Consider the following 24764-nt stretch of genomic DNA (forward strand, 5'->3'; position numbering starts at 1 on the left):
CCAGCAGTTTTATAGCAGTCAATTAATGTAAACAGTGAAGGCAATAAGTGGGAAAATCAGTCATAATCTATTGATATAATATATGTTAGTAAATTTCAAAAGTGATAAATTATATATGTATCTATAATGTATGAATAAAATGTAGGAATTGGAATAGAATATATTCTGTAGCTAAAACTTTATAGTAATTTTAATGGAAATTTATTAGATATTTGTAACTATGAGTAATAGAAAATCGAACAATTTTTATAAGAACAAATGGTATCTTGGTAAAAAGAAGTCATCAAAATCTAAAAACAGTAAGATATTCTTTGTTCATTTTGATAAATCTATAGTTTTAAATAATTTAGTGAAATATAATCAAATACAATTAATGAATTTGTGTTTACCTTTTGTACATATGTACATCACATTTTTATTTTAATATTTGAAATATACGAAACGTTTTTTTAAGTATTGATTATTTAGTGTGTTGTAATATAGTAAAATGACGTTAATTATATGTGAAAAGGAGAAATGATGATCGTCTTTTTTATCACATATTGCTTCTTTTTATATTCAAAGAAACTTATTAAGGTAAGCTCAATAATTTATGACTCAAAGCCAACATGAATTTATGAAGATCATACATAAATGAAAGTATCAATATGGGTTTCTAAGTTATTAAATTATCATTAGATGTTTAATTATCATGCTTAATTTGACTGTTACAACATTGACTGCCATAGTGTTAATACTTTTTTCAGTGTCTTAAGTATATAATGTTTTTATGCATATATCATATACTTTTGTATTTTAGATTACATAGCCTATATTGTGTATATATAAATAAAGATATGCTTGTAGACCACAGGTGATTTTCATAATAGATGAATGCAAATTAGTAGTAGCCCATGTAGTCTCTTAGAAAATATAATTGTGAATCATTGTTGATTTATATATTAATCAATATGTTAATAGCTAATAATTAGGATGTTTACCACTATGTGATGCATCTAAATAACATAATAATCTTTAAATTTTCTCATTTTATTTAGCATTCTTAATTAGCTTGGTTGGATGTATGCTTAATTACATAATCTTGGTATTGATTTATTTGATTAACTATCAGGATTTATAAGTATTTTCATAGACATAATATATATTACTAACATTTCATGATATAAGAGATTAAGATAGAAAAAGAATAATTGCAATTTGTATTCAATAACAAAATGTTGTAATTAGAAATATATAATAGAAATATAACAAGTATAGAACACTACATTTTAAGAAGTGTTTATATGTAGAAGCAGCGTACTATTAAATTAACAGTTATAATATTGAAATATAAATAATGAAGATGGGATTTTATTAACAAAAAGTGCAGTTGTATGTATGGATACATTTGTAAGTATAGTTGTATCATAAAAAGATAAAACTTGTTGAATTATACAAAATTTTCTATTATGGTTTTCTTCTACTTTCATTTAAAATAAAGCTATAATCTTGTCTAGTTATTAGACTTAATGTTTACATAGAGTGGTTCAAACATAATGTCACGAAATGTTTTTTCTTAAATTATTAAAGGTGACAAATTTCATTTTTCGCATTTAATTGGAATATTGAGCTTTTCTACAAAATAAATAGTTCTACAAAATAAACTGCTTGCCTTATCTGGGAGAAAGAAGATGGATCTTCGACTAGTTTTTCATATATACCTGCACACATTTGATATCCATTAACATATTTTATTATTTCATTATTATATTTATATTAATATTATATTATATATATTATTTTATTATTATCACGTTTAAATTAAAATAGCTATTATTATAAATTAGAATATGTGTACTGTATCATAGTGTTATGATTTGTAACATACTTATTAGAAAAATACTCTAGTTATTAGTTTAAGTGTATTACTGTGAGAATTTTCAATACAGCAGGGCTTACGTGAAATAATAGCAAATTAATTATAAAAATAATAGGTAAATGAATAATTGATATTATCTTACGAAATAGAATAATTGTTATTATCTTATGGAAGCGATTGGAAAAAGCTCAAATTCAAACTTCAGTTTGAATTGATGATATTTATTTTTAATTGAGTTATAAGACATTTCTTATAACCTCGCATATGCATGTTACGTACGAACTTTCATCTCGAATATTCAAGCACGTTCCACCCTCTCTGTATATAAATAAAAGCTTTCGAGACCAGGTCATTTTATCCGTTCGTTGGTAACTAATATAGACGCATACGTTGTCACAGACGCTTAATTCTATGTAGAATTCTTCGTTGTAGTAGTAGCAGTTTTTCGCAAATATCTCGTAAATAGACTCTTTGTATGTATCTGTTCAAAAACCCATGTCCTCGGTTTTATTAGGTCATCCCATAAGTTCGTGCCGACTTTTGTGTATACATTTCATGTGTCGATTTATAAACATACGGCGATAAGGGACCAATGCACTTGAAAAATGGGAAGAAGTTGTACAACGAGAGGGGGATTACATTTTTTCATGAAACTGAAAGGTATGTAAACAATCTTAACATATATAACCGCTCGAAAAACGGAACGAACTTATGGGATGACCTAATACAATATACAATTGGCCGGGAGCGGTGTTCAGCTGGATATTTTGACTGGCAAGTTAAGTCAATACAAGGACATTTGCTTTAATGCATTTATAAAGAATACCCATTTCCATTGACAAGTTAAATTAACTCAGCCATTTGAAAAATCAATTTTGTAAAATCATTTCTACTAAAACAAAGTTTAGTTGTCACATAAGCGATTTTTCGGAGACCTCAATGACCTACCAGGGGGTCTTTCCATTTCTACACGCATGGACTAGGCAGTCTATGCCACCATCGGCTGATCGCCACGCTATTGTTTCTGCTTGTCAGTTGTCAGTTTATAAACTTGTAATGATTGGCAATTAAAATTTTATCGAATGATGAATAATAAAAAAAGAACAATCAATAAATGCAAAATTCTGTATCTAATACATATGTGTATGTATTATTACCGTTTTGTGTATCTATTGTTAATATTTGACAGAAACTCAAAATTTAATGGTTTTATTTACGTTTTTCAATAGTTTAAAAATATTTTTTTGCTTTTTTACTGTTACTATTCAACCATCTGAATAATAGTTTGTGTCCTTGTAATCACCAAACATTCTTATAATTTGCAAAAAAAGCAAATTTAATAAACATAGGAATAATAAATAACAGATAGCAAATATTAATGGTAAATAGTAAATAATTTATATAATTCTGATCCATGACTCATCTGTTGGAAAACTCCAAACTACAATAAACCACGTGTGGCGGACTTGATTCCGACAGGCACAATATAAATCTGTAGCAGTTCCTCAAGGAATTTTCCTGAACCACACTTCTGTGAAGGTTTTTTCTTCGACGACGAGGCAGTTTTCGCCTGCTCTCGCAAACGGAACAAGGCCGTTGACCACTAACATGTGTAGGAAAAAGTTGCCAGGATCACGCCTCCAACCACATATTAAAAAGAATCATCGAAATCGGAGAGACTGAGTTCTATCTGTACATACACCAAAACATGTCTTCTTTCGTGTATATTAGAAATTTGTCAGGATAGGTTCGCTTGCCAAAAAGCATTACTGTCTTTCCTATTCTGTGACCAGATCTTTTAGAACCTTAGACATAGTCTTTATTCTCTGACAATATGACGTCACGGTCGCGTCACTTGCCATTAGTAAACTATCTTACTCTTTATTTAACTAAATAGTCATATTATCGACATCTCATAGTTCAACGACCTGGCGATCGATTTTAACCCCAAACATTCAGTCGAGCATCCTGCCAAGGTCGTTACTGATTCCTCCTCCTAAATAGCGGTGGGCTATTTGCCATAATATCGTTAAGAAAATGTGTTGCCACTAACACATACATCAATTATTCGAAATCGCTTACATATTGAAGTATTTATATTTGAAAATGATTAATGTAAAAAATACTTTTACTTTCACTTTGTCAAATTTAGTGTATGGAGTGATTTTATTTTGATTTTTGATGTTTTTCATTTTCGTATTTGTAAATCCTTTTAACGATTGTCTTAAAGTCAGTTTTTATTACAATAAAGATGAATAATATGTCAATATATTAAGACCATAGGACATTTTTACTTTTGTTTAATTGGTTGATGCAATAAAATCGTTCATAATAGCAATCCTCTAATCATTTTAAGCAGTGTATTTAAGCATTAAACGTTAGATTCTAATGGCATAATAATCAAACTTTTATTTGTTGGAATTTTAATTTTGATATACATATAAACTTATTTATGTTATATCTATATAATTAATAATTTATAGATTACAATGACAATCAAAACGATGAAAAGAAATGTCAACGTTTGGACCCTATTGAAACATATAATTTATTAAACGTAGATAATACTTACGTAGATTTCAATATTCCATACTATGGATGGAAGCTATTTTTTTCTGATGAAGGTAGAAACATTTTTTATATTTCTTATTAAATTGCGTTAATGGCAAATTGAAATACAATAGTTATATAAAAATAATTCATAGATAAGTATTAATGTTGGAAAAATAATTTGTTTTTTAGTTTATAAAAATGACTCTGATACTGTTAAAAAAATACAAATAGTAGAAAGATTTATAAATAGACATCAACGATTGTCAACATTACTTTCGTTGGAAAATTTAGAAAATGGCATAATTTTTATTATTGACATATGTGAATTATACAATGATAAAATTTTTATGGATGAATGGTCTGATTTTAAGAAAGATATATATGAAAATCCATTGCATATCTTAAATTCTTTTAAATTGGCTATACATCAGGTATACTTATAATATTTTTTTATAATTAGTATATTTATTCACGAAATATTAAGTTCTGTATTTTTAGCAAATTTTAAATACAGTACCACGAAAAAGTCTAAGTTCTGCAAATATTATAAGTACACTTTCTACTGTTAGAATAAAAATATTAAATTATCAACCGATTATGTGTTTGCAAGATTTGAAAGCAAATTCTTACGGTATGTATACAATTCCTTGAGTAATAAAGATAATAATTTTGTTTAATTCTGACCTAATTCTATTTTTGTATATTTAATTTTCTTAACAGGGAGATTAGTATCAATTAGAGGCTGTGTAATAAGAGTAGGCCACATAAAACATCTTGCGCAATGGATTATGTTCGCTTGTCGTAAATGTAATTTACAGAAAATAGTGAAACAGCCATTAGGAGTTTATACAGTTCCAAGAATATGTAATACATGTGGCATGTCTAAATTTCGTGTGATATTAGATTCATCATTGGTGAAAAGTATCTCATTTCAAACAATTAAAATACAAGAACTTTTAAATAACGATCAGGTTCGTACTTCTATTAGAAATAAAAAAGATCATTTTTATTTTGTGTGCGTATGCTTATATAAATGAAGCTCAGAGTTACAATTCATTTTAATAAATTTATTATGTTATATACTATGTATAAAACTACTCATTAATTTTTGAGTAAATTGTTTCGAACAATTAAATTTATACTTTTACTCAAATGAAATTTTTAAAAATTATATTTTTTAAAATAGTCATAATAATTCATCATAATAATTCGTCATAAACATAAATAATATAAAAGAATTGATTCTTCATAGCATTACTCTTTCATATAGATAGTGTGAATAATATTGCTACAAAAGAATAAATAATTTTACTTATAGATTTAAAAACTGTCCAAAATGAATTAACTTATAACTCATTAATATTGCTGGCTTGTTTTATATATGTACATATCTTTTTTCGTACAGAACAGTAAAGGAAGTATGCCTAGAATGATTGACATCGAATTAATGGATGACTTAGTCAATACTTGTATGCCTGGAGATGATATTACTTTAACAGGAATTATAAAGGTAAAGTGTACTTAGATATATGTGGTAGATTACAAAAGAGTTTCGATGTTTGCAATTAAGTGTTTAATTTATATTTGTAATCGATTTTCGAGCAAGTTAAGGCATTTATATACACGAATTGTTTCACATTCAAATAATTCTTTTGAGAAACTAATTTTTCTATTTTATAATGTTCTCATTTTAACTAAATATTTTTATCTTTAAGCATATTTTTGCATCGCTAGCTTTAGATAATTCGCCTATATTTTATTAAAAACATATAATCTATGTTTTTTTATTCATATTACAATGTTATGATCTGACATACTGTGTTACATAGGGTAATAATAATGCAAAGCCTCGAAATAAGATCTCATTTTCTTTGTACATGGAAGCTATTACGATAATTAATAATAAACAAAGACTTCAGGATAAAAATATCATAAATAATGAAATGTCGATAAAGGATTATTTAGCAATAAAGGTATATGAATTGAAAATATATGTTATAATTTAAGTAATCTATTCTGTGAAGTATTTATGTTTTATTAATTCTGATAGGAGGTATATAACACACCAAATATTTTTCCGCTGTTGGTACATTCCTTATGTCCAAGTATATATGGTCATGAAATTGTCAAGGCCGGACTGATGTTGAGCTTATTTGGTGGAAATGTAGAAAACTCAGAATCACGAGAAAATATTCATGTATTAGTAGTTGGTGATCCTGGTCTTGGAAAATCGCAAATGTTACAAGCTTGTGAGCGAATTGCTGTCAAAGGTACAACAAAACGAATAAGAATTTTATTATATAATTGTATAGAGGATGTCTGAGCAGATATTGATTTTTTAGTTTACGTCGCTATTTTAGAAGTTACTATTATAAAAGTTGAATGATTTTATATTCCGATGTTATTAATTTTCCTGTAGATGAGCACATAAAGATTATGTGAAGGTCAACTTTTTTTTTTTTAATGGAATCGTATATCTTTTAATACATTAATTGGTGCAGTTCGATACTCTTTATAACAATTAATAATATCAGAATATATAAAGTCATTCAACCTTTACCTGAAATATTTTTTGCTACGGGTAATAAAAGTGACGTAAATCAAGATGCCAATATCAGGTGAGACACCTTGTATATTATCGAAGAATTTGTAACAACGATTTTTATAGGTGTATATGTGTGTGGAAATTCAAGTACATCTTCTGGTTTGACAATAACGCTAACAAAAGAAAATAAAAATAATAAATTTAATTTAGAACCAGGAGCATTAGTTTTGACAGATAGAGGCTGTTGTTGTATTGATGAATTTGACAAAATGCATAAACAACATTCGGTAAAGCTGTTAGAACTATTTAGAGCTGTTTTGCTATAAAGCTATTAAATATCAAATTAATAAAAACTTAGCATTCTTAATATCATATTCGTATAATGAATAGTTGATTATGGTTTATCACTTTATATTAAAAAGCAAATTGTTTAAATTATAGGTTTTATTAGAAGCTATGGAACAACAAAGCGTAAGTATTGCTAAATCGGGAATAATATGTTCTCTTCCTGCTAGAGCATCAATTCTCGCAGCTGCTAATCCAATTGGTGGTCGATTTAATAGAACTAAAACAGTACTGCAAAACTTAAAAATGAGTGTCCCCCTCTTGTCACGTTTTGATCTAATATTTTCATTATTAGATGAACCGAATAAGGTGCATACTTAATATTTAATAGTTATACATACACAAGTGAATACTTCTAATTAAGATTATATTTTCTGTTTACAATAGCATATAGATGATTTATTATGTAATCATGTTATGTCAATTCATGGTGATTTCAACACAACTAATAGTGTGCAAAGTAGTACATCTCAACATATAAATATACCACATACAACTAAACTTTCATTAAGGTAATTAAAACATATTAGACATAATAATTGTTCAACATATATAAACATATATTTATTTTTTATAAAAAAATTTTTAGAGATAGACTGAAAGTTCCTATAGCAGAAAATACGAATATCATTCCACAGTCAATTCTCAGAAAATATATTGCGTATGCACGGCAATATGTTAAGCCGAAGTTAACTAAAGAAGCAGCTAACATATTACAAAATTATTATTTAGAGCTCCGAGATCAGAATAATAAAGTTGGTGGTTTATCTGTCTGTAATAGACAATTAGAAGCCATGATACGATTAACAGAGGTTCCATTATTTTTGTGTTTATTATTTTGAATTTTTAATCTATGCATATACATATGTATAAATTTTGAATTGAGATATCTTTTTTCTCATGAAACGAAAATTAAAATTCTTACATAGGCTAGAGCAAAATTGGAATTACGTACAGAGGCAATAGAAACAGATGCTTTGGATGTGATAGAAATTTTACAACATACGTTTGATGACAAAATTACAAATTGCCAATCCTTAAGTACAAAAAATATAACTAATCGAAAAGTAAGTAAGTTAATATAGATTTACGAGAGACTGTGAGGTACTAATATGTATTTTTTGTTCAAAGATTAAAGAATTTATAAAGATACTAAGAAAAGAAGCAGTTTCTAACAATAGTAAGATATTTTCTATGAAAAGATTGCGTGAAATCGTATCGGATAAGAAAATTTTGATGGATGACTTCTCTGAATTTATTGCGAAATTAAACGAAAACGGCATTTTATTGAAAATGGATAGTAATACGTTCAAATTTATTTCTTTAGATTAAGTATATATATAATGTTTATTACATTATTTCATTGTGTTTCTCGAGATCTAAGTAATTTATGTTGTTACACTAATTTTATGACACTGTAATTGTAATAAACAACACATAATATTTGTATTAATGATTAGCATCAAATGCTGTGATATGATGATGTTTTTCAAAATTATTATAAGATTGTACTACAATATTACATTTGGCATTATTGTTGATAATATAAAATAAACAAATTTACATTACATTACATTATATTATCTGTTAGTTTTCACACGTTTTTACACTTCAAAACAGTCAGCTTTACACGGGAGACGCCAATACAGGTACAGACAGCATCTTGGTTTTGGTTTATGAAAACAACCAGGTCTGCGACAAGGTCTTTTGGGGATATATATCTTTGGTTTTGAAGCACGTGCTGGAGGTATAGTAACCTTGCAAAATCTGTGTAATAAAATTCTCTTATGCCTTGTTTTTTTTAACATGTATAAACGATTATATATTTCATTTACATAATTATATAGTGTCATATGTAATATATAAATATATACATATATATCTAAGATTCTGCTGCTAACCAAAGTATAAAATACATTTATTATTGATATCCAAGTTAGCATAGTAATTGTTCCTAATTTGTGCCGGACGGACAAAAACAACATAAATTTGTATTCTCCTAACATTGAAACAATTCAATTAAGACATCGTGCTGTAACTCTAGTTAAACATCGTGCAGCACATGCAGGTGGACAGTATGGAATACATTTCGGTGGGCAAGGTCCGCACGGCACTGGTGGCGTACATATCGTAATTTTACATGGTGGTGGGCATGCTACACAAATTGGTGGAACACATGGGTAAGGTACACACGACGGACAAGAGGGTAACTGGTACTGGATACAGGATGCAGGAGGCGGATAGCAAGATGGTGTGCAACATGATAATGGACTTCCTCCACAAGACATTGTTTTCCTTTTTTATTGCTTTTTTGTTGTATATTATTTTTTATGATGTCATATACATGAAATTTTGATAATACCATTTATACGAAATAGCTGACAATTGAAGTTTATACGAAGATATTATTCATTTATTATGTGTTGAAGACATATTCAGACGATGTAGTCGTTTTTTTTAAAATAAATCATTCCAGTGTTATAGAACGAAAAATAAATTAAATAGAGTGGAAATATGCTAAAAATATAATGAATATGTAACAAAATTCATATTCTTTAATTTTTATAAAACTTGGATAAAATCAAAATTTTTGTTTTCAATTATTTGAACATAATTACCATTAGAAATGCCTTGTGACGGAAAAAATCCTAATTGTGATAGAAGACGAGAATTATTAGCGCAACTAAAATGTTTGATTAGTTCTATGGAAAGAAAGTAAGAAAATGTTGAAACTAAATTACGAACATGAATAAAATTATAATTTGTTCATTATAGAAAAGCATGTGAATGGGATGAGCCACCTTGTCCTCCGCCTGTTATTTGTTCTTCACCTTGTGCACCTATTTCTGATTGTGTAAGTAGGAATCGATTTAAAAATGCGTAATGTACAGTCAATAATCACAGCTTTTGTATAAATCATTTATTGTCATAAAAAGTAAGGGATACGAAAAATAAACATAATATATACAGTTATCATGGTTAAAGGAAACATAAGAAATTTTTTACAATATAAATTTTTTTTACTTCTAACAAAAGAATCGATTGGGTCAGTTTTGCTGATAGAAACCAATAATATATATACAGTATATGTGCACATGGATACATATACAACGAATGCACATGTCAGTACATATACTAAGCTTCATTAAAATTTCAAGATATAATGCTTTCTTGAATATGGTTTTCTCTTTATTTTAAAATGAAGATTAAAATCTTCTAAAATCTAATATTTTAGTACCAGTACAGAAAGTGTATTGTTATAAAATAGAATAATACTAAAAATAATTTTAAACAAATTTGGGAAAAAATATCTTTTATCATTTTATATTTTTTTAATACATCAATTTATATATGGGGCTAAATTTTAATTATTAAATTTCAGATTCCAGTTAAACAATGTAAAAGTTTTGATTTTCGAGCAGGTATTATATATAGATGTGAATGTATCAAAAGGAATGGTTTACAAGATAGATGTATGGTGTGGGATTGTATGGGTAGACCAGAATGTATGACAAAGTTATATCCCGTTTGTATGCCAGGACGCAACGCGTTGTTGAAATTAACAGAATTAGGAGATATGGAAGTTGCACTAAGGAAATTTTATTGTGCTGATCAAGCAAGGGAAGCTGCTCTGGCAGCATATTGTAGATTGGTATGCTGCAATGGTGCAGAAAAATCTTGCTGTGCAAATGTAAAGGCAATATGTTCAAGCAATACGAAGTGTAAGCCTGTATGTATCGAACTACCACCGTGTCAACCTTGTCAACCCTGTCAACCCTGTCAACCCTATCAACCCTGTCAACCATGCAGTATTACTCCTTGTGTACCACCTTGTACTTCTTTCAACATTTGTGTACCGTGCTCACCACCATGTCCACCACCATGTCCACCACCATGTCCACCACCATGTCCACCACCATGTTTACCATCATGCCCACCACCATGCCCACCACCATGCCCACCACCATGCCCACCACCATGCCCACCACTATGTCCACCACCATGCCCACCACCATGCCCACCGCCATGCCCACCACTATGCCTACCACCATGCCCACCACCATGCCCCCCACCATGCCCACCACCATGCCCACCACCATGCCCACCACTATGCCCACCACCATGTCCACCACCATGTCCACCACCATGTTCGCCATGTCCACCATGTCCACCATGTTCGCCACTGTGTTCGCCTTGTCCCCCGTGTCCACCATGCCTACCACGTTCACCATGTCAACCATGTCCATTACCATGCTCACCGCGTGTATCACTATGTTTACCGTCTTGTCCTCCACCATGTCCACCATCATGTCCTCCGCCATGTCCACCAACGTGTCTATCAATGTGTCCATCACCATGTCTACCGCTGTGTCCATTACCATGTTAACCAAAATATTTATCAGTATGTATCCATTATTATATTCTATTTCTTATGTGCCAAATATACATTTTCCTTTCATCATTCTGTTATGAGTCTATTTTACAATGTATAGTTTATATATTTCTGTCGAATATCAGTTATCACAAATGTATCTAAAAATTTTATACGTGTTCTCCAATATTTGCATACTTTTTATGCATATAGATAATGTATGTTGTAAAAGCATCAATAAATATAGTAATGAAATATATTTAAATAATAAATGGGTTATTTTACTCAACTATTATATATTACTATTTTTATTATATTTGTATTATATACACATAAGTTACATAAGCTTTAGAGTATTGACAGTATCAGTTTTTGGATGGTGGATACTGTTTTGGATGTCGAGATTGTAAGTATTTTGCTGGTAAGCAACTAGGCCATGGTTTATCAAGGCATTCGGGTTCTTTTTGACATTGACTCAATGGACAGGAATCTTGAAGACCATCTCTATGTACACAATGACATCTTGTGGATAGAATACCATTTCTCATTTCAGGAAATTTCAAACGACTGAACTGAAATAAATATTAATATTTGGTACATATGAGAACTGAATTATATTGATATTATCGATATACGTATTATGCACAGTTACTCGCATTAATATTCGAACACGGCACTACCCCTATATTTAATACATTGTATAAAACTGGATGATTTAAATGTTGTGTTATTTATTCTACGAGAATATAATAGTAATGCCCCACACGTCATGGTGCCCGAATATTAATACGAGCTACTGTAAATGCATGGTCTATGATATGTACGAAATTTATGTTCAAAGATGCTGATATGCACAGGTAGATTTCAGGAAGTAGATAGATTTTTAATATAATTTATTTACGATTTTTCACAAGCTATCACGCATGCTTTTTCATTTACATATTTGGATCATCAAGTTTGGATTATAATTGTATCAGCTTTACATTACGTACTGACCACAATTTACCTCTGAAGTTTGGACGTCACTCACACCCGTCTTTGTTTGTTTGTGCGATGTTTTTGGCGCCTCAGAGGACTTCTCTTCGAAAGGAATCATTAGAAATATCGGTAGCATAAGTGGTGTTTTTCCTTCGTGACATTCCTGCTTCATTGGATATTTGCGAAGGATACTACCAAGCAGAAAAAATTTCATTTCATTTTTGGCGTAGATAAAGTTACTGAGAATAAGAAAAGATAGCCAGATGAAGATGACAAAAAGTTTAAGGGATGCTTCTCCGAGTCAAAGGAAATCGAAATGATTGATATTTCAAAATCAGTTTAAGTATCTCTGATTCTTGGTAAAATTTTCTACATGAATAAATGTACAATGACTCATGTTAATATTCGGATACAGCACTATTTCCATATTAGTAGCTTTGTATATGAGATGACGATCTAAATATAGTGTTGTCTATTCTAAGAGAATATGAATCATTTAGTGTTGTTCTTAAATACATGAACAATTCCTTCGTAACAATTACATTGAATTGTACAATAGAGGACAGAAGTTGGTCTCCTTGTTTCTTAAATTCGATGGCGATCTTCTTCTTTTAAAGTTAGTATTCTTTCCTCTTCGTGACATGTTAAATTTTTTAATGTATTATAAAAATATCGATATTAATTTTTTCTGGTACTAATCATACAAAATAATTATTAATTCGAATTGTTTTCAAGAATTGTTAGATTGCAGAACGGTAACAAGTGTCCGAATATTAGTGTGTAGGTTTTTGATAAAAAGCTGTTGTACAGTTAAATGTTATTGTTAGAAAAAATTTTTTAGGCATATTCAAGCTGCAACAAATGGCAACAATGCTTCAGTGTTTGAAAGTAAAGTAATTGTACAATGTAAGTACATTTGTTGCATGAACTATTATTACTTTTATATCTACTTGCAATCTTATTCTTTTTTTTACTATAGAGAATTAATTATTTTATGTACATACACTTTTACGGAAATTAGGAATATGACATAGTATTATTACATTATTAAACTAACCATTTTGATGTTGCTGGCTCTAATGTTGCAGTAGTTTGCATTATGTGTTTCAGTTTTGTAATATGTTTAAGGAGCCCTATTAAGAACAAAGTACTTGTTAATTTGTCATGTTGTAGAAAGTGTTCTATTTAAACTAAAATTTAGTGAAATGTCCTGGAATGTTGTTGGTTGATGAATTTTAGCTTAAATTTTCCAACGATCGCGTTTTGTTGTGGTTTATATACATATTAACATTCTTGAACTGAGCAACATTAGAAAGCACTAATAAAATTTTACACATTACAAGAAATAGTTTTAAAGCAAATATAATTTAGTGTAATATAGTTTTTGAAAAGAAGTAAAAATTTGTGAAAGTATTATTATTATTTATTTTATTTAAAGTCGCATGGACTAGTTACACTTCCATTCTTTCAAATAATCTTTCATAGATTATTTGTACATATTGTCATAGAAAAATTTATGTATATAATATTTGTTATTGTTGATAAATATACGACTTAATTGTAAAGCTATCAATTAGTAGGAATGCAATCAAACAACATTTATTATAAGAAATCTCATCTCTTTCTAAAAAAATCTTTCACTTATTTTATATATTGATACACAACATATTATGAAGTTATTTACACTTTTAATATTATAAAACCCACAAAGAAAGCATAGATCTTGTCTTGGTTTCTTTTTCCACTACTATTATAAGTATATACATAAATTACATTTCATAATACATATAGCATGAATATCAGCCTTTTAATATTACATGAAGTTTTCGATTATAGAAATAAAATAAAAAAACATATGATGATAATGTGATATCTTCTTAAAACATATTTTTAGATGTTTTACATCAAAAAATTTCCAAGTTTATTATTTGTTACATTAATTTCGTTATTTTTAATTGTATACCATTGATACAGCTCGAAAAAGAAATCAAAGATGTCGTACAAATGTTTAAAAAACAATGGTGCTAGTATAGAAGAGACACTTGGAAATTGGGGCTTTTCTAACAGAGTCTCAAATTCTGGTCAAGAACTTAGACGTTTAAGATGTCTCTTTAATAAGATGGATGGAATGTAAGGGATGAACTCTATAATTTTTTCTTCGAATGTATTAATTTCTGTAACGTATTAAGTTGTTAAGTAGTATAAAAATATAGGATAAAAATAAATTTAAATATAAACTAGATAAGGAAGAATTAGAATATTAAAAATAAACTAGATTATATAAAGATATGAAATTAATATTATCTGAAAAGTACTTCTTCATGATATATCATTGAAATCTTCAGGAAAACTAGGAAGCCAATGATGTGTGTAAAATATAATTGTTTATATGACCCAGACGCATGGCATGTAAAACCTAGTCCTGACGAATGTAAACCTATTTGGACAATGCCTATGAGAAGACCTCTTATTACATATAGCTCTACTGCTGATATAATAATGACATCAAATTTGGATAGCATTGGAACAGATTTGCTTTATCCTATTCCAGGCCGAAGTTATCTATTACAAGGTGTATGTAAAAGTATCCAATCAAATGAAGCAGTTATAACATTTAACTTGATTTAATTTGGTTTTCTTCTAACAGACAGATAAATGGTATCGGCATAACCAATGCTGCAATCAACAGCCAAATTGCTCAGTACGACATCCTTGTGCACCACAGTGTTAAAAGCATAGTATACATGTATAAAAATAATGTACGTGAAAGTAAAACATCTGCTATTCAGATTTTTCTGGTCGATTATATTTGATAATTTTAATGATATGTTGTTATTTGTATCTTTCTTTCGTCAAGCGGCAAATCGTATTTTATTTATAAAATATAATATAAAATTTGTCTTGAGAAGGGCTACAATCGTAGATATTTAAAGATATATAGCTCAATTAAAAAAAGTGGAGGTGATGTTCAGAAAGCGTAATCCATCACGTAATAATTTCCTGTCGAAACCTTTTATTTTAAACTTTTCTTTCAAACATTTCAAACATAAATTGAAAGAGTTATTTAAGTGGCTTGCTTTTGGTGACTCACCCCGTATATGCTTCAAAGAGGGCTGTGATTATCACCTCCTATAATATATGTATAACTAGCAGTTTGTCACATATTAATTACTTCCTCGCTAGAAAAATAAATGCAGTTGGAAGGTATAACACATGTAATCCTCTCTAAATGTACAGTCATGGCATGGTGTATAAAGATCATTTCCTTTGAGTATCAGTACGATTAAGCTGTTATTTTGATCACAAAATGTATATTACTTCTATAGCAATGTATTATAATAAATACGCGGTTTCATTTATTTTATATATTGGCACGTATATTTTTTAACATGAAGACAGGCTTCTTTATTTGCAGACAATAATATGTAAATTATGCTGTCTTAAGGTACCTAAAACTATAGAACCAAGAATAACAACTAACAGCAATTAATACTTAATTTTAGCTTATTTGAATAAATTAGATGAGTATATTATACATTATATTTATGAGTATATTATATATTATTTTTTATTTTCAGAGCAGTGAATAAAATGCATTATTATGATATTGAATTAACACTAGGTTTACGGTACCCATCAATTTGACGGATTTCGAAATTCGAAATGAAATATCTCAAAAACCTTAGCACCAATTTTAACCATTTTGCATCGTAAATTAATCATTTCATCTAAAGAATTTATGCACAAAATTATTTTTTTCTAGGCTTTCTAATTTTTGAAATCTGTATGTAGTATATCTATCTCTACGAGATCCGTCAAATTGACGGATTCAATTGTCAACATCAATGAAGATCGTTCTGAGGATACCTCCGAAGAAGATCAGTATGAATTAGGCCAAAGCGAAACTGACAGTGAAAGCTCTGAATACATTGAAAGTGGAGAGATACAAAGATCTTCGAATAGTGAAAAGAAATACTTCTTGAAAGTGTATCGTAACATGAAAAGGATGCGTATTCTTTTTAGTTCTGACTCCAAGGATGAAAGGGCGAGCATTCCAAGCACATCCCAAAATGTATAGGTGAAATTGAAATTGCAATTGACGGGACACAGTGCATAAAATTGAAAGCTGGCGGATCTAGGCGCTCGTAAACCTAGTGTTAATTTACGATCTACTATTAATATCAAAAAGAGCACATATCGTATTGCAAATGATTGGCTGATATATTAAGGTATTGAAATCATATACGAAAAATTCCATATTGATTATTGATTATACATGTATTAAGATTAAATTATCAGTTATTTTCTCTTCAATAATCTTTTTTCCTTAATTAAATGTAAACATGAAATTTTTTTGTGTAGTATCATAGGCAATTTTCTTCGAATACTCTACGGAGTTTGTTGGTGAATTGCTTTATCAATCAATCTACATTTTTATCTTCTACATTATTCCTTAGCAACGTGAAATACGATACTGCGGTAGACAAAATCTGCAAAATGTTAATAAGCAAATTATTTCACAATATCAGAAATTATAATTTTCTGATATTTTAAAATTTCCTATACTTCAAATTTTATAGATCGCAACAAGTATTTATTGGAGTTGATACTATATCTACCGTAGTGTAAGTTTCCAACGATACAGGAAAAAATTTGTTCGCAGTAAGACAACAAACTCGTCTTGATCGTTCAATCACCATTATCAGATCGTTTCGCAGCATCCTACCAGGTTTGTTCATTGGCATGACCGTCCACAACGCTGAATATGCTCCTATAGCAACTTTCTCACTGTGTTCTATCACACCGTCACAACTATAGGTGAACATAAACAGTAGAGCCATTGAGCCGATTAAAAGAAAGATGAAGATGGAACGTCTCGCAAAAGGAGCAGCAACCTAAGAGGAAATTGTTCATTTAGAAATTATAAATATTTAATAAAATTTCATAATATAGCAATGTATTACGACACGTGAATACTAACCACTAGTCCCTGATAAGCAAACAGGCAAATTAACACGCTAAATACCAGCACTTGTCCAAATATTAACATCGTGTATATGTCTTCAAGCCTGTTGCAAAAATCAATCAGTGTCTGATGTTGTCGAATGTACAACTTCAATTGCTCGTAAAATGTATGCACATGCTTTGTTATCATCAATTCCACGTCTTTCTCTGTTATTTGATGTTCCATGTCACACAGTTTTGCGATCCTGTATCGAAGTATGCGAAACTGACCAGTCAAATGTATGGCCAGGATGCAGAAAACGTTATCGAAGCAAAAATAACTGACCGCTATGTAATACAAACTTATCGTCTGCAAAAAGTAAAAATTATTTCCCCTGTCGCAGTTCGTGGAAGAAATTAATTCTTACAAAATCACAGATATGCCGCTTATACTATAATCATCGATACGAAGGATTTTATAGATTTATAGAAAGTGGAACATTCTAAGAGTGTACTTCGACTAACACCAAATACATTTTACCTCTGTGAGTATCCAAGTATAAGTCATTGTATAATAAGTTGGACGTAGTGTATAAACGTTAGAAAAATTTACGAGAAGTTAAATACCTGTATAAGGAATCCTATTTCGTAGTAAGGCGATATAGATACTGGTAAATTTAGCCACACGTTAAATGGCAATATCCTTTCTGATTTATTTTTCCCAGCATTTGCTGCAATAAACGCTTAGATGGTGTACTTTTTTCTATATCAAATGTTTTGTTTATTTATCGTTAGGTATATCTTTCTGTTTATGAAATTTTCAGCCTTCGAGGGTAGAGAAATATTTGTCAGTATACATAATTATTAAACATCTAAATGCAGCAAAACTATATCGAGATTCTTTTATTAGAAGGAAAGGGGGGTTGTTTAAGTTATACGACAACAAATTCCTATATAGTATAAGAGTTTTGTGGCAGAAGTATATTATTAACTATATGCCGTTCTTGGTCTTAACTTGCTCTAATCGCTTTAATCCTACGCGCTACAGCACAACATTACAACCGTGCTTAGACTTTAGAAGTAAATTGTAATTCAATTTTCGGTATTTTATACATTAGGTGTGAAATTCTTTGTCTTTTCTGTTAATTAATTTTAAGCGTTGAATAATAAATTCTAATTCTGTTAGAAGTGCGTGTAATCTGTTGTCAGCTGTTAATTCTATCACAACGTAGCGTTGGTGTTTTGGTATTACGTTTTAAACAACATATTATAAACAAATAGAATATTTTTAACCTACTAATAAGCGGTGTTGACAGGTAAGCTAGCATAGCACATACGCCAATGGCGCTGACAGAACAGACGAAAAAGGTGCAAGTCTTTCTGCAATTCTTTAAAATTTCTTTCTCGCGTGTATCGTAGTTAACATTCCAGAAATTTTGTTGCGTGTACGTAATCAGACTTATAAATTCCCTTTTATGTATTAGTATGATACATATCTTGATTAAACCCATTGTCACAGTTAATGTGTTGGTAGTAACATAAAGAATGTCCTGAAATGAGATATTATGAATTTTTTTATATATTATTATTATTGCTTAGTCCGTGTCCTTCGGCCTTGGACGAACTTTCGGTTTTACATCTCTTATACCTACTTCGCTTCGAATTTTTTTATATAATATAGTCGTTTGTTTCACAGAGTTTTAACTGAATTACGCATATCACAAACTATTATCTACCGTTACGTATAACGAACGGTTTTAAGTACTATTTAATTTAATAAATAGAAACGAATACTAAAGACGAGTGCCAATTGAAAACAATCCATGCATCGAGAAATCAATATATATTTTTTGTACATACGTATATAATTTAACAATAATTAGAAAAATATTGACTACACCTGCCAAATATCTTCTAGAATTTAACACTATTAATTTTTTTCATTTTTCTATACGTAATAAATTACTATCAAATTTTTAGAATGCTACGACTATTTGTACGACAGTATAACATCTACGCAATTTCATTTGATGAGATCCATCAACTATACTCACGCCTTTGTATAACCAAGTAAAATAGAAATCTCTCATAATGACGATCGAGGAATCTATCGAATTGAATAGTGTGCACATTAGCTTTATTTTCATCCAACGGTTTTCCGCGCGATTGTCGGATATCCATAAGCCGATGTTCCTCAAGAAAAACGTCGAAAAGATGACCGATATGTCCAAATCTTGTTCCGTTTGCATGGTGTCTGATCGACTTCTAAAGCTGTCGCTCACGTATACTCCAATGCATATGAATCATGATAACAGGTGTTGCCTTGATTATTCATTCCTTTTTCTATGATTCTAATATCGGCTTAACACAAAGGGCGTGAAATAAAGGTTTGATTGCTATCTTTAGATATAGACGGATAAATAACGGGTACATTTACGCTGTGATCGATTTCTGTTTTATTATTAATACGGGTCTCCCTATTATTAATACGGTTAAATCCTCGAACGTTAGACGTCGTGTTATTTCGTTCTTGTGGCAATTTGCTGATGAAATGGAATTATAAATGGATTAGTTGATTACACCGTTGAATATAGAATATAGAAGGGTAAGAAGACAAAAGGTAGATATGGTATTATATGAAATATAAAGGTAGATATGGTACCGGATAGGTGCTATAAGAATAATAAGAAGTTTATACAGGATGTTCGGTTATAGGTATAAAAAAATTTAAAGGGTGATTCTTGAAGCTAAAATAAAATGAAAATCATCGGCTTTGTTTTCCAGTTATTCACAATTAAAAATCAGTCAAAATGCCCCTGCACGCAAGTAAACCTCCTTACACGAACGAAGGAAGATCAGCCTAAGCAGTGGGGCGCACAGTGACCTTCAATCCGAACGACACATGGACGGCAGCTTACCTCATACAAGTGTAGTGAAGAAGACCATGATATTCAGAGACGTTAATTGTGCCTACAGCAAAATCATACACGCATTGCGATTGTCCCGTCCGTGAGTATCCACAGCAAAGTCACACACGCATCGCGATTGTCCCGGTCGCGAGTATTTATAATAAAATCGCAACAATAGCACATAGGCGACATTTATACAAGGTTCGTACACGCACTATGATTGCCCTGAACGCGAGAGTATTATATGTCTATTGCCTATATAAGTTGTAGGGCTGATGCATTTTGGTTTAGTGATAATTATCTTTGTGTAAATCTTCCTTAGATAGTGGAAGAACGAAGAAAAAGCTACTATTGTTCTGCATTTTTTACACAGCAATTTATACTATGGAAGAGTTTACGTGAACTTAATTGTTAGTTGCAAACAATGTGCAAAACACAGAGTACGCGTCCAATTTTTATTCTTATTAATAGCTTTTACTAAGTTTCGCCTATTGTCACTTATAAAAAAAAAAAACTATTTCGCTCATGTTTAAATCCCATGTGGTTAACCAATTCATTAAAACTTGATGAATATGTGTCTTGCGTGAAATGCTTGTAAATATTGCAAATTTAACATATGTGTGTCGATGAATTTCCAAATCTTTCGACGTGTAATACGTTAAAGATAAATAACTTCGTACAATAATAATATAGTAACTAGTAAGTAGTAGTATAGTAACCAATATGTAATTAACGTTTTCTTCAAATTATTTAAAAAATTGGATAAGTTTTTTAAAGATTGATCTACTGCTTTATGCGAGGTTTTATTACCATCCATAATTGCGACGTGTTTCCATTACTGTCGCGAGATGATAGTGGAAGATTAGAAATGCAAGCCGAATAACCAAAATTAGGAGAGATATCCAAATCTGGATGTTCGGGCGTTGTGCAGGTTCCTTATATCCTTATATTCTTATATTACTTATTTTTCCATTTTAATATTATTATTATTTTTATATTATTTAACAGAATGATGAACTAAAATTTGGAAAGCGGAAATATAATGACCACAGAAGGGTGGAAGAACACTGAATGTTAGGAATGGTAGATGGAATTAGAAATATCAATTGTAGAATGGTGATGGTTGAGAACAGCGAGACGACGATGTTAATTTCTGTATACAGAAACATGTTGCCGCCAGCAGCAAGATCCATACAGACTGCTTTCGAAGTTACGCGGGTCTCGTTGCAGAATGATTCATTCATAAAACAGTGAATTACAGTGTAGAAGCTACAATGAAATTTGAATTAGATTTGAATTACTTTTCATTCATCTAATTACAGCTAGTGATCCATAGCCAGAAGATAGAATTTAATTGGAGACCAAAGGGTTGAATGCGAGGAAAAGACCGCTTTCACGATAATAACACTCTTCCGATTGCCTATGCGAATTTCTGTGGCAACGATATTGCAAAGCGTATAAAATCGATGGCATGCAATCTTTGATGGAGGCAATACGCAAGCAGTATATCTTTGAATAAGGGAAGCGGAATAGGTGAACATTTGAATGCTCATCTGTGTCGACTAATCAGAGCATGGTTAGAAGCTTATGTGACATCAAAATAACCTGTAAAATATGTTAAAAATGTTCGATTTTATATATGCACAACTTTTGAATCAGTGCATTCCGCACTTTAAAACTTGATTTTGTCGAAACATGTTAAAATAAGATTGCAAATAGAAATATCAATAATTTCAGGGTCCCTAAAGTGTAGCTTACCCTAGAAACATGTTCGGTTTCTTATCACTGTAACATCAAGAACTTCCGTTCTTTGTTGGTTAGTGCAAAGGAACTAAACCATGAGAGTTAAATTAATTTTTATTTTTTTAAATTGGTCTGTCGAAATATTAATTCTGTAAGATGTTTTGCTGTATCACAATTGTTTTTTTTTTTGCTTATCTTTACATTCGATGTATTCACAACAGAGCGATCGAAAAGTAGGTAATAGCGATAAATTTATAGGAAGCGATAATTAACAAATTTTAAATTGAAAATTATGACTTAAAGAAAAAAGGGTATATATTTCTAAATTCGGAAGAAACCTGTTGAGAAGGTCTTCAATTTTGCTAAACAAAGCATTTCTATTCCCGAGTTCTAACTTTCCTATCGCTATACTACGCACCGAACCATCAGACAGTCTTCAAATACATGCTATCTTTTAAAACATACTTGATTGACAATTCAAATTACGTGCCAAATATATACAGGATGGTTGGTAACTGGTGGTACAAGCGGGAAGGGGGTGATTCTACGCGAAAAAAGAAGTCGAAAATATAGAATAAAAATTTTTCGTTTGAGGCTTTGTTTTCGAAAAAATCGACTTAGAAAGTGTTCGTAGAAATTTAATTAGAAGAGCAGAAGTATGTGTTCGGCAGAATGGGCAACATTTTCAACAATTTTTGTAATAATAAACTTTATGATTACTTCATATTATTTCATTATGTATTCCTAATTTTCCGTTACGACAAAAACAAACTTAAATTGCGATAATATCCATCGAGACAACGATCTACAGTGAGATCCGTTATAACGAGACGTGATAAAGTGCACGCGTACCGAGCGAAAATTCAAAGTCGATTTTTTCGAAAACAAAGCCTCACACGAAAAATTTTTATTCTATATTTTCGACTTCTTTCTTTGCGTAGAATCGCCCCCTTTCCGTTTGTACCACCAGTTACCAACCACCCTGTATATCGACTTTTCTAGACTAAGATTACATTAAGGCTACGTTCACGTAATAGCGTAACAGTATCGTATATGCCTTGTAACGGGAAACACTATATAAGGTAAAATTTGTTATAATTATCTAATAAAATTAATAAATATATTAATACTTATGTTTGCCAACAAATGTAACAATTGATAAAAAATAATTTTAGGAGATAGATGCACAGATTTATTTTACCGATCTGAAAAAGGTTGGTTCGAATTCCAGTAGAGATTTTCTTTTTTTATATTAAATATATGTATAAAATACACATTTAGAAAAAACATATCTAAAACAAAAAAAATTTTTTATCACACTTTATGACTTTAATTGAACCTTTATTGGTGAATTTAAATAATTTGCATTTATCCGTTATTTAAATGATATTTCTTCAGTGAAAACAGTTCTTACATTTACTTTAATTTGAAAAATAAATATACATATAGCATGTGTGAATGTATATAATATGTATATAAAAAAATTTCAACAAGTGTTGACTTACTTTGGGGATCCATTGTATAGACGGGTTAGCGTCTCTGTCGGTTTCCTCCTGTTTTCGCCAGATTTCTCCCGTTTCCGCCAATTTTCACCAGCGTCCTCCCGTTTTTCCCCATTTATCCCTGTTTTCATCTGTTTATAAGAAGCATTAAAAGTGAATTCACGATAATCCCGTTTGTAGCATGTCCTGCAAACTCGAAAAATGACGAACTCGCCTGATTTTAGTTTTACGTTTGTCCACTCTGACGATTGTACAAAGAATACTTGAGTATCCTCGGCGTCGCAGCCGCGAAGAAGGTCAAAGCCCGTCAGCTTGTGCGCTGGCGAAGGAGAGAGCCCCTTTCAACACCCCCAAGTGACTTCGCTATCTCTCACTAGAACCCAGCATGATGGAACCCAGGCAATCGCAATCGCAAGACGTTGGGACCGCTGGTCCACACACCATGCGGATGAGGGATTAATTTACGGTGCCTTTAGTATTGACGCTTTCTTTTTCTCATATCCGAAGGTAACGAAGAACAGGCGGTTGAACCAGGTGTTCGAACTTCGCATTTTCTTACACTTTTTATCCTATTTCCGCTCATGTTATCCCGTTTCTGCCCGTTGAATTGAATATCGCTTTGAAATAATTGAGATAAGTGAATTAGATTTTATTCGTTTCTTTTCGTTAACCTCGATTCGTTACATTTTGGGTGATGTGCGGTGCGAGACATATAAACCAAGTTGAAGTTTATCAGTACTGCCCGATATTCTTTATTATGTATTGAATAGCATGTAATCGAGGCGTATCTCTTCATCGCATTCGATGATTAAGTTGATCATAAGTCCTACGTTCGTCGTATTAAATAACAGAGGGCGTAAGAAATATGTACTCTGATTTTTCTCCTCGTCGATATTAGAGAAACTGAAACACAAATTTCTATTTAATGTCGCGTCTATCCTCTCCTTAGTCAATGCTTAAAGCACCAACGAAATTCTTAAATCTCTAAATATTTTCTGTAAAAGAGTGCAATTTA

General features: G+C 30.6%; 5 protein-coding genes across 8 annotated transcripts; 3 read left to right on the forward strand and 2 right to left on the reverse strand.

Moving 5' to 3' along the window:
• The first annotated feature begins 36 nt into the window (after nucleotides 1-36).
• Nucleotides 37-9514, forward strand: LOC100650870 (DNA helicase MCM8). 4 transcript variants are annotated; one of them, XR_007225553.1, is made up of 15 exons: nucleotides 37-299; nucleotides 4342-4482; nucleotides 4601-4842; nucleotides 4910-5042; nucleotides 5132-5382; nucleotides 5817-5921; nucleotides 6241-6384; nucleotides 6462-6681; nucleotides 7080-7243; nucleotides 7398-7610; nucleotides 7689-7813; nucleotides 7891-8113; nucleotides 8231-8368; nucleotides 8433-9048; nucleotides 9346-9514. XR_007225553.1 is itself a non-coding variant. In XM_012319979.3 (14 exons), exons 1-14 carry the CDS (start codon nucleotides 221-223, stop codon nucleotides 8631-8633), a joined length of 2379 nt encoding a protein of 792 aa, XP_012175369.1. In that variant the 5' UTR covers nucleotides 37-220; the 3' UTR covers nucleotides 8634-9514. The 4 variants fall into 4 exon arrangements, 3 of the variants coding, with proteins under 3 accessions (XP_012175369.1, XP_048265590.1, XP_048265589.1); XM_012319979.3 differs by having other exon boundaries at nucleotides 8433-9514; XM_048409633.1 differs by lacking the exon at nucleotides 37-299 and adding an exon at nucleotides 366-1389 and having other exon boundaries at nucleotides 8433-9514.
• Nucleotides 9515-9881: 367 nt separating this feature from the next.
• Nucleotides 9882-11932, forward strand: LOC105667002 (DBF4-type zinc finger-containing protein 2 homolog). Its single transcript, XM_048409635.1, has one exon. It carries the CDS (start codon nucleotides 10777-10779, stop codon nucleotides 11686-11688), a length of 912 nt encoding a protein of 303 aa, XP_048265592.1. The 5' UTR covers nucleotides 9882-10776; the 3' UTR covers nucleotides 11689-11932.
• Nucleotides 11933-11949: 17 nt separating this feature from the next.
• LOC105667007 lies at nucleotides 11950-14036 on the reverse strand. Its single transcript, XM_012320049.3, has 3 exons — nucleotides 13709-14036; nucleotides 12680-12842; nucleotides 11950-12245 (listed from the first exon to the last, which is right to left on the reverse strand). The coding sequence occupies exons 1-3, from the start codon at nucleotides 13747-13749 to the stop codon at nucleotides 12039-12041; spliced, it is 411 nt and encodes a 136-aa protein (XP_012175439.2). The 5' UTR covers nucleotides 13750-14036; the 3' UTR covers nucleotides 11950-12038.
• Nucleotides 14037-14218: 182 nt separating this feature from the next.
• LOC125385854 lies at nucleotides 14219-16320 on the forward strand. The gene is made up of 3 exons (XM_048409636.1): nucleotides 14219-14781; nucleotides 14997-15225; nucleotides 15299-16320. Exons 1-3 carry the CDS (start codon nucleotides 14645-14647, stop codon nucleotides 15380-15382), a joined length of 450 nt encoding a protein of 149 aa, XP_048265593.1. The 5' UTR covers nucleotides 14219-14644; the 3' UTR covers nucleotides 15383-16320.
• A 719-nt stretch (nucleotides 16321-17039) lies between these two features.
• On the reverse strand, nucleotides 17040-19913 carry LOC100642745 (odorant receptor 13a). Its single transcript, XM_003403292.4, has 6 exons — nucleotides 19650-19913; nucleotides 18893-19145; nucleotides 18223-18326; nucleotides 17633-17965; nucleotides 17271-17546; nucleotides 17040-17141 (listed from the first exon to the last, which is right to left on the reverse strand). The coding sequence occupies exons 1-6, from the start codon at nucleotides 19842-19844 to the stop codon at nucleotides 17073-17075; spliced, it is 1230 nt and encodes a 409-aa protein (XP_003403340.2). The 5' UTR covers nucleotides 19845-19913; the 3' UTR covers nucleotides 17040-17072.
• Nucleotides 19914-24764: the final 4851 nt, after the last annotated feature.

Source organism: Bombus terrestris, chromosome 10 (assembly GCF_910591885.1).
Source record: "Bombus terrestris chromosome 10, iyBomTerr1.2, whole genome shotgun sequence".
Taxonomy (NCBI): Eukaryota; Metazoa; Arthropoda; class Insecta; order Hymenoptera; family Apidae; genus Bombus; species Bombus terrestris.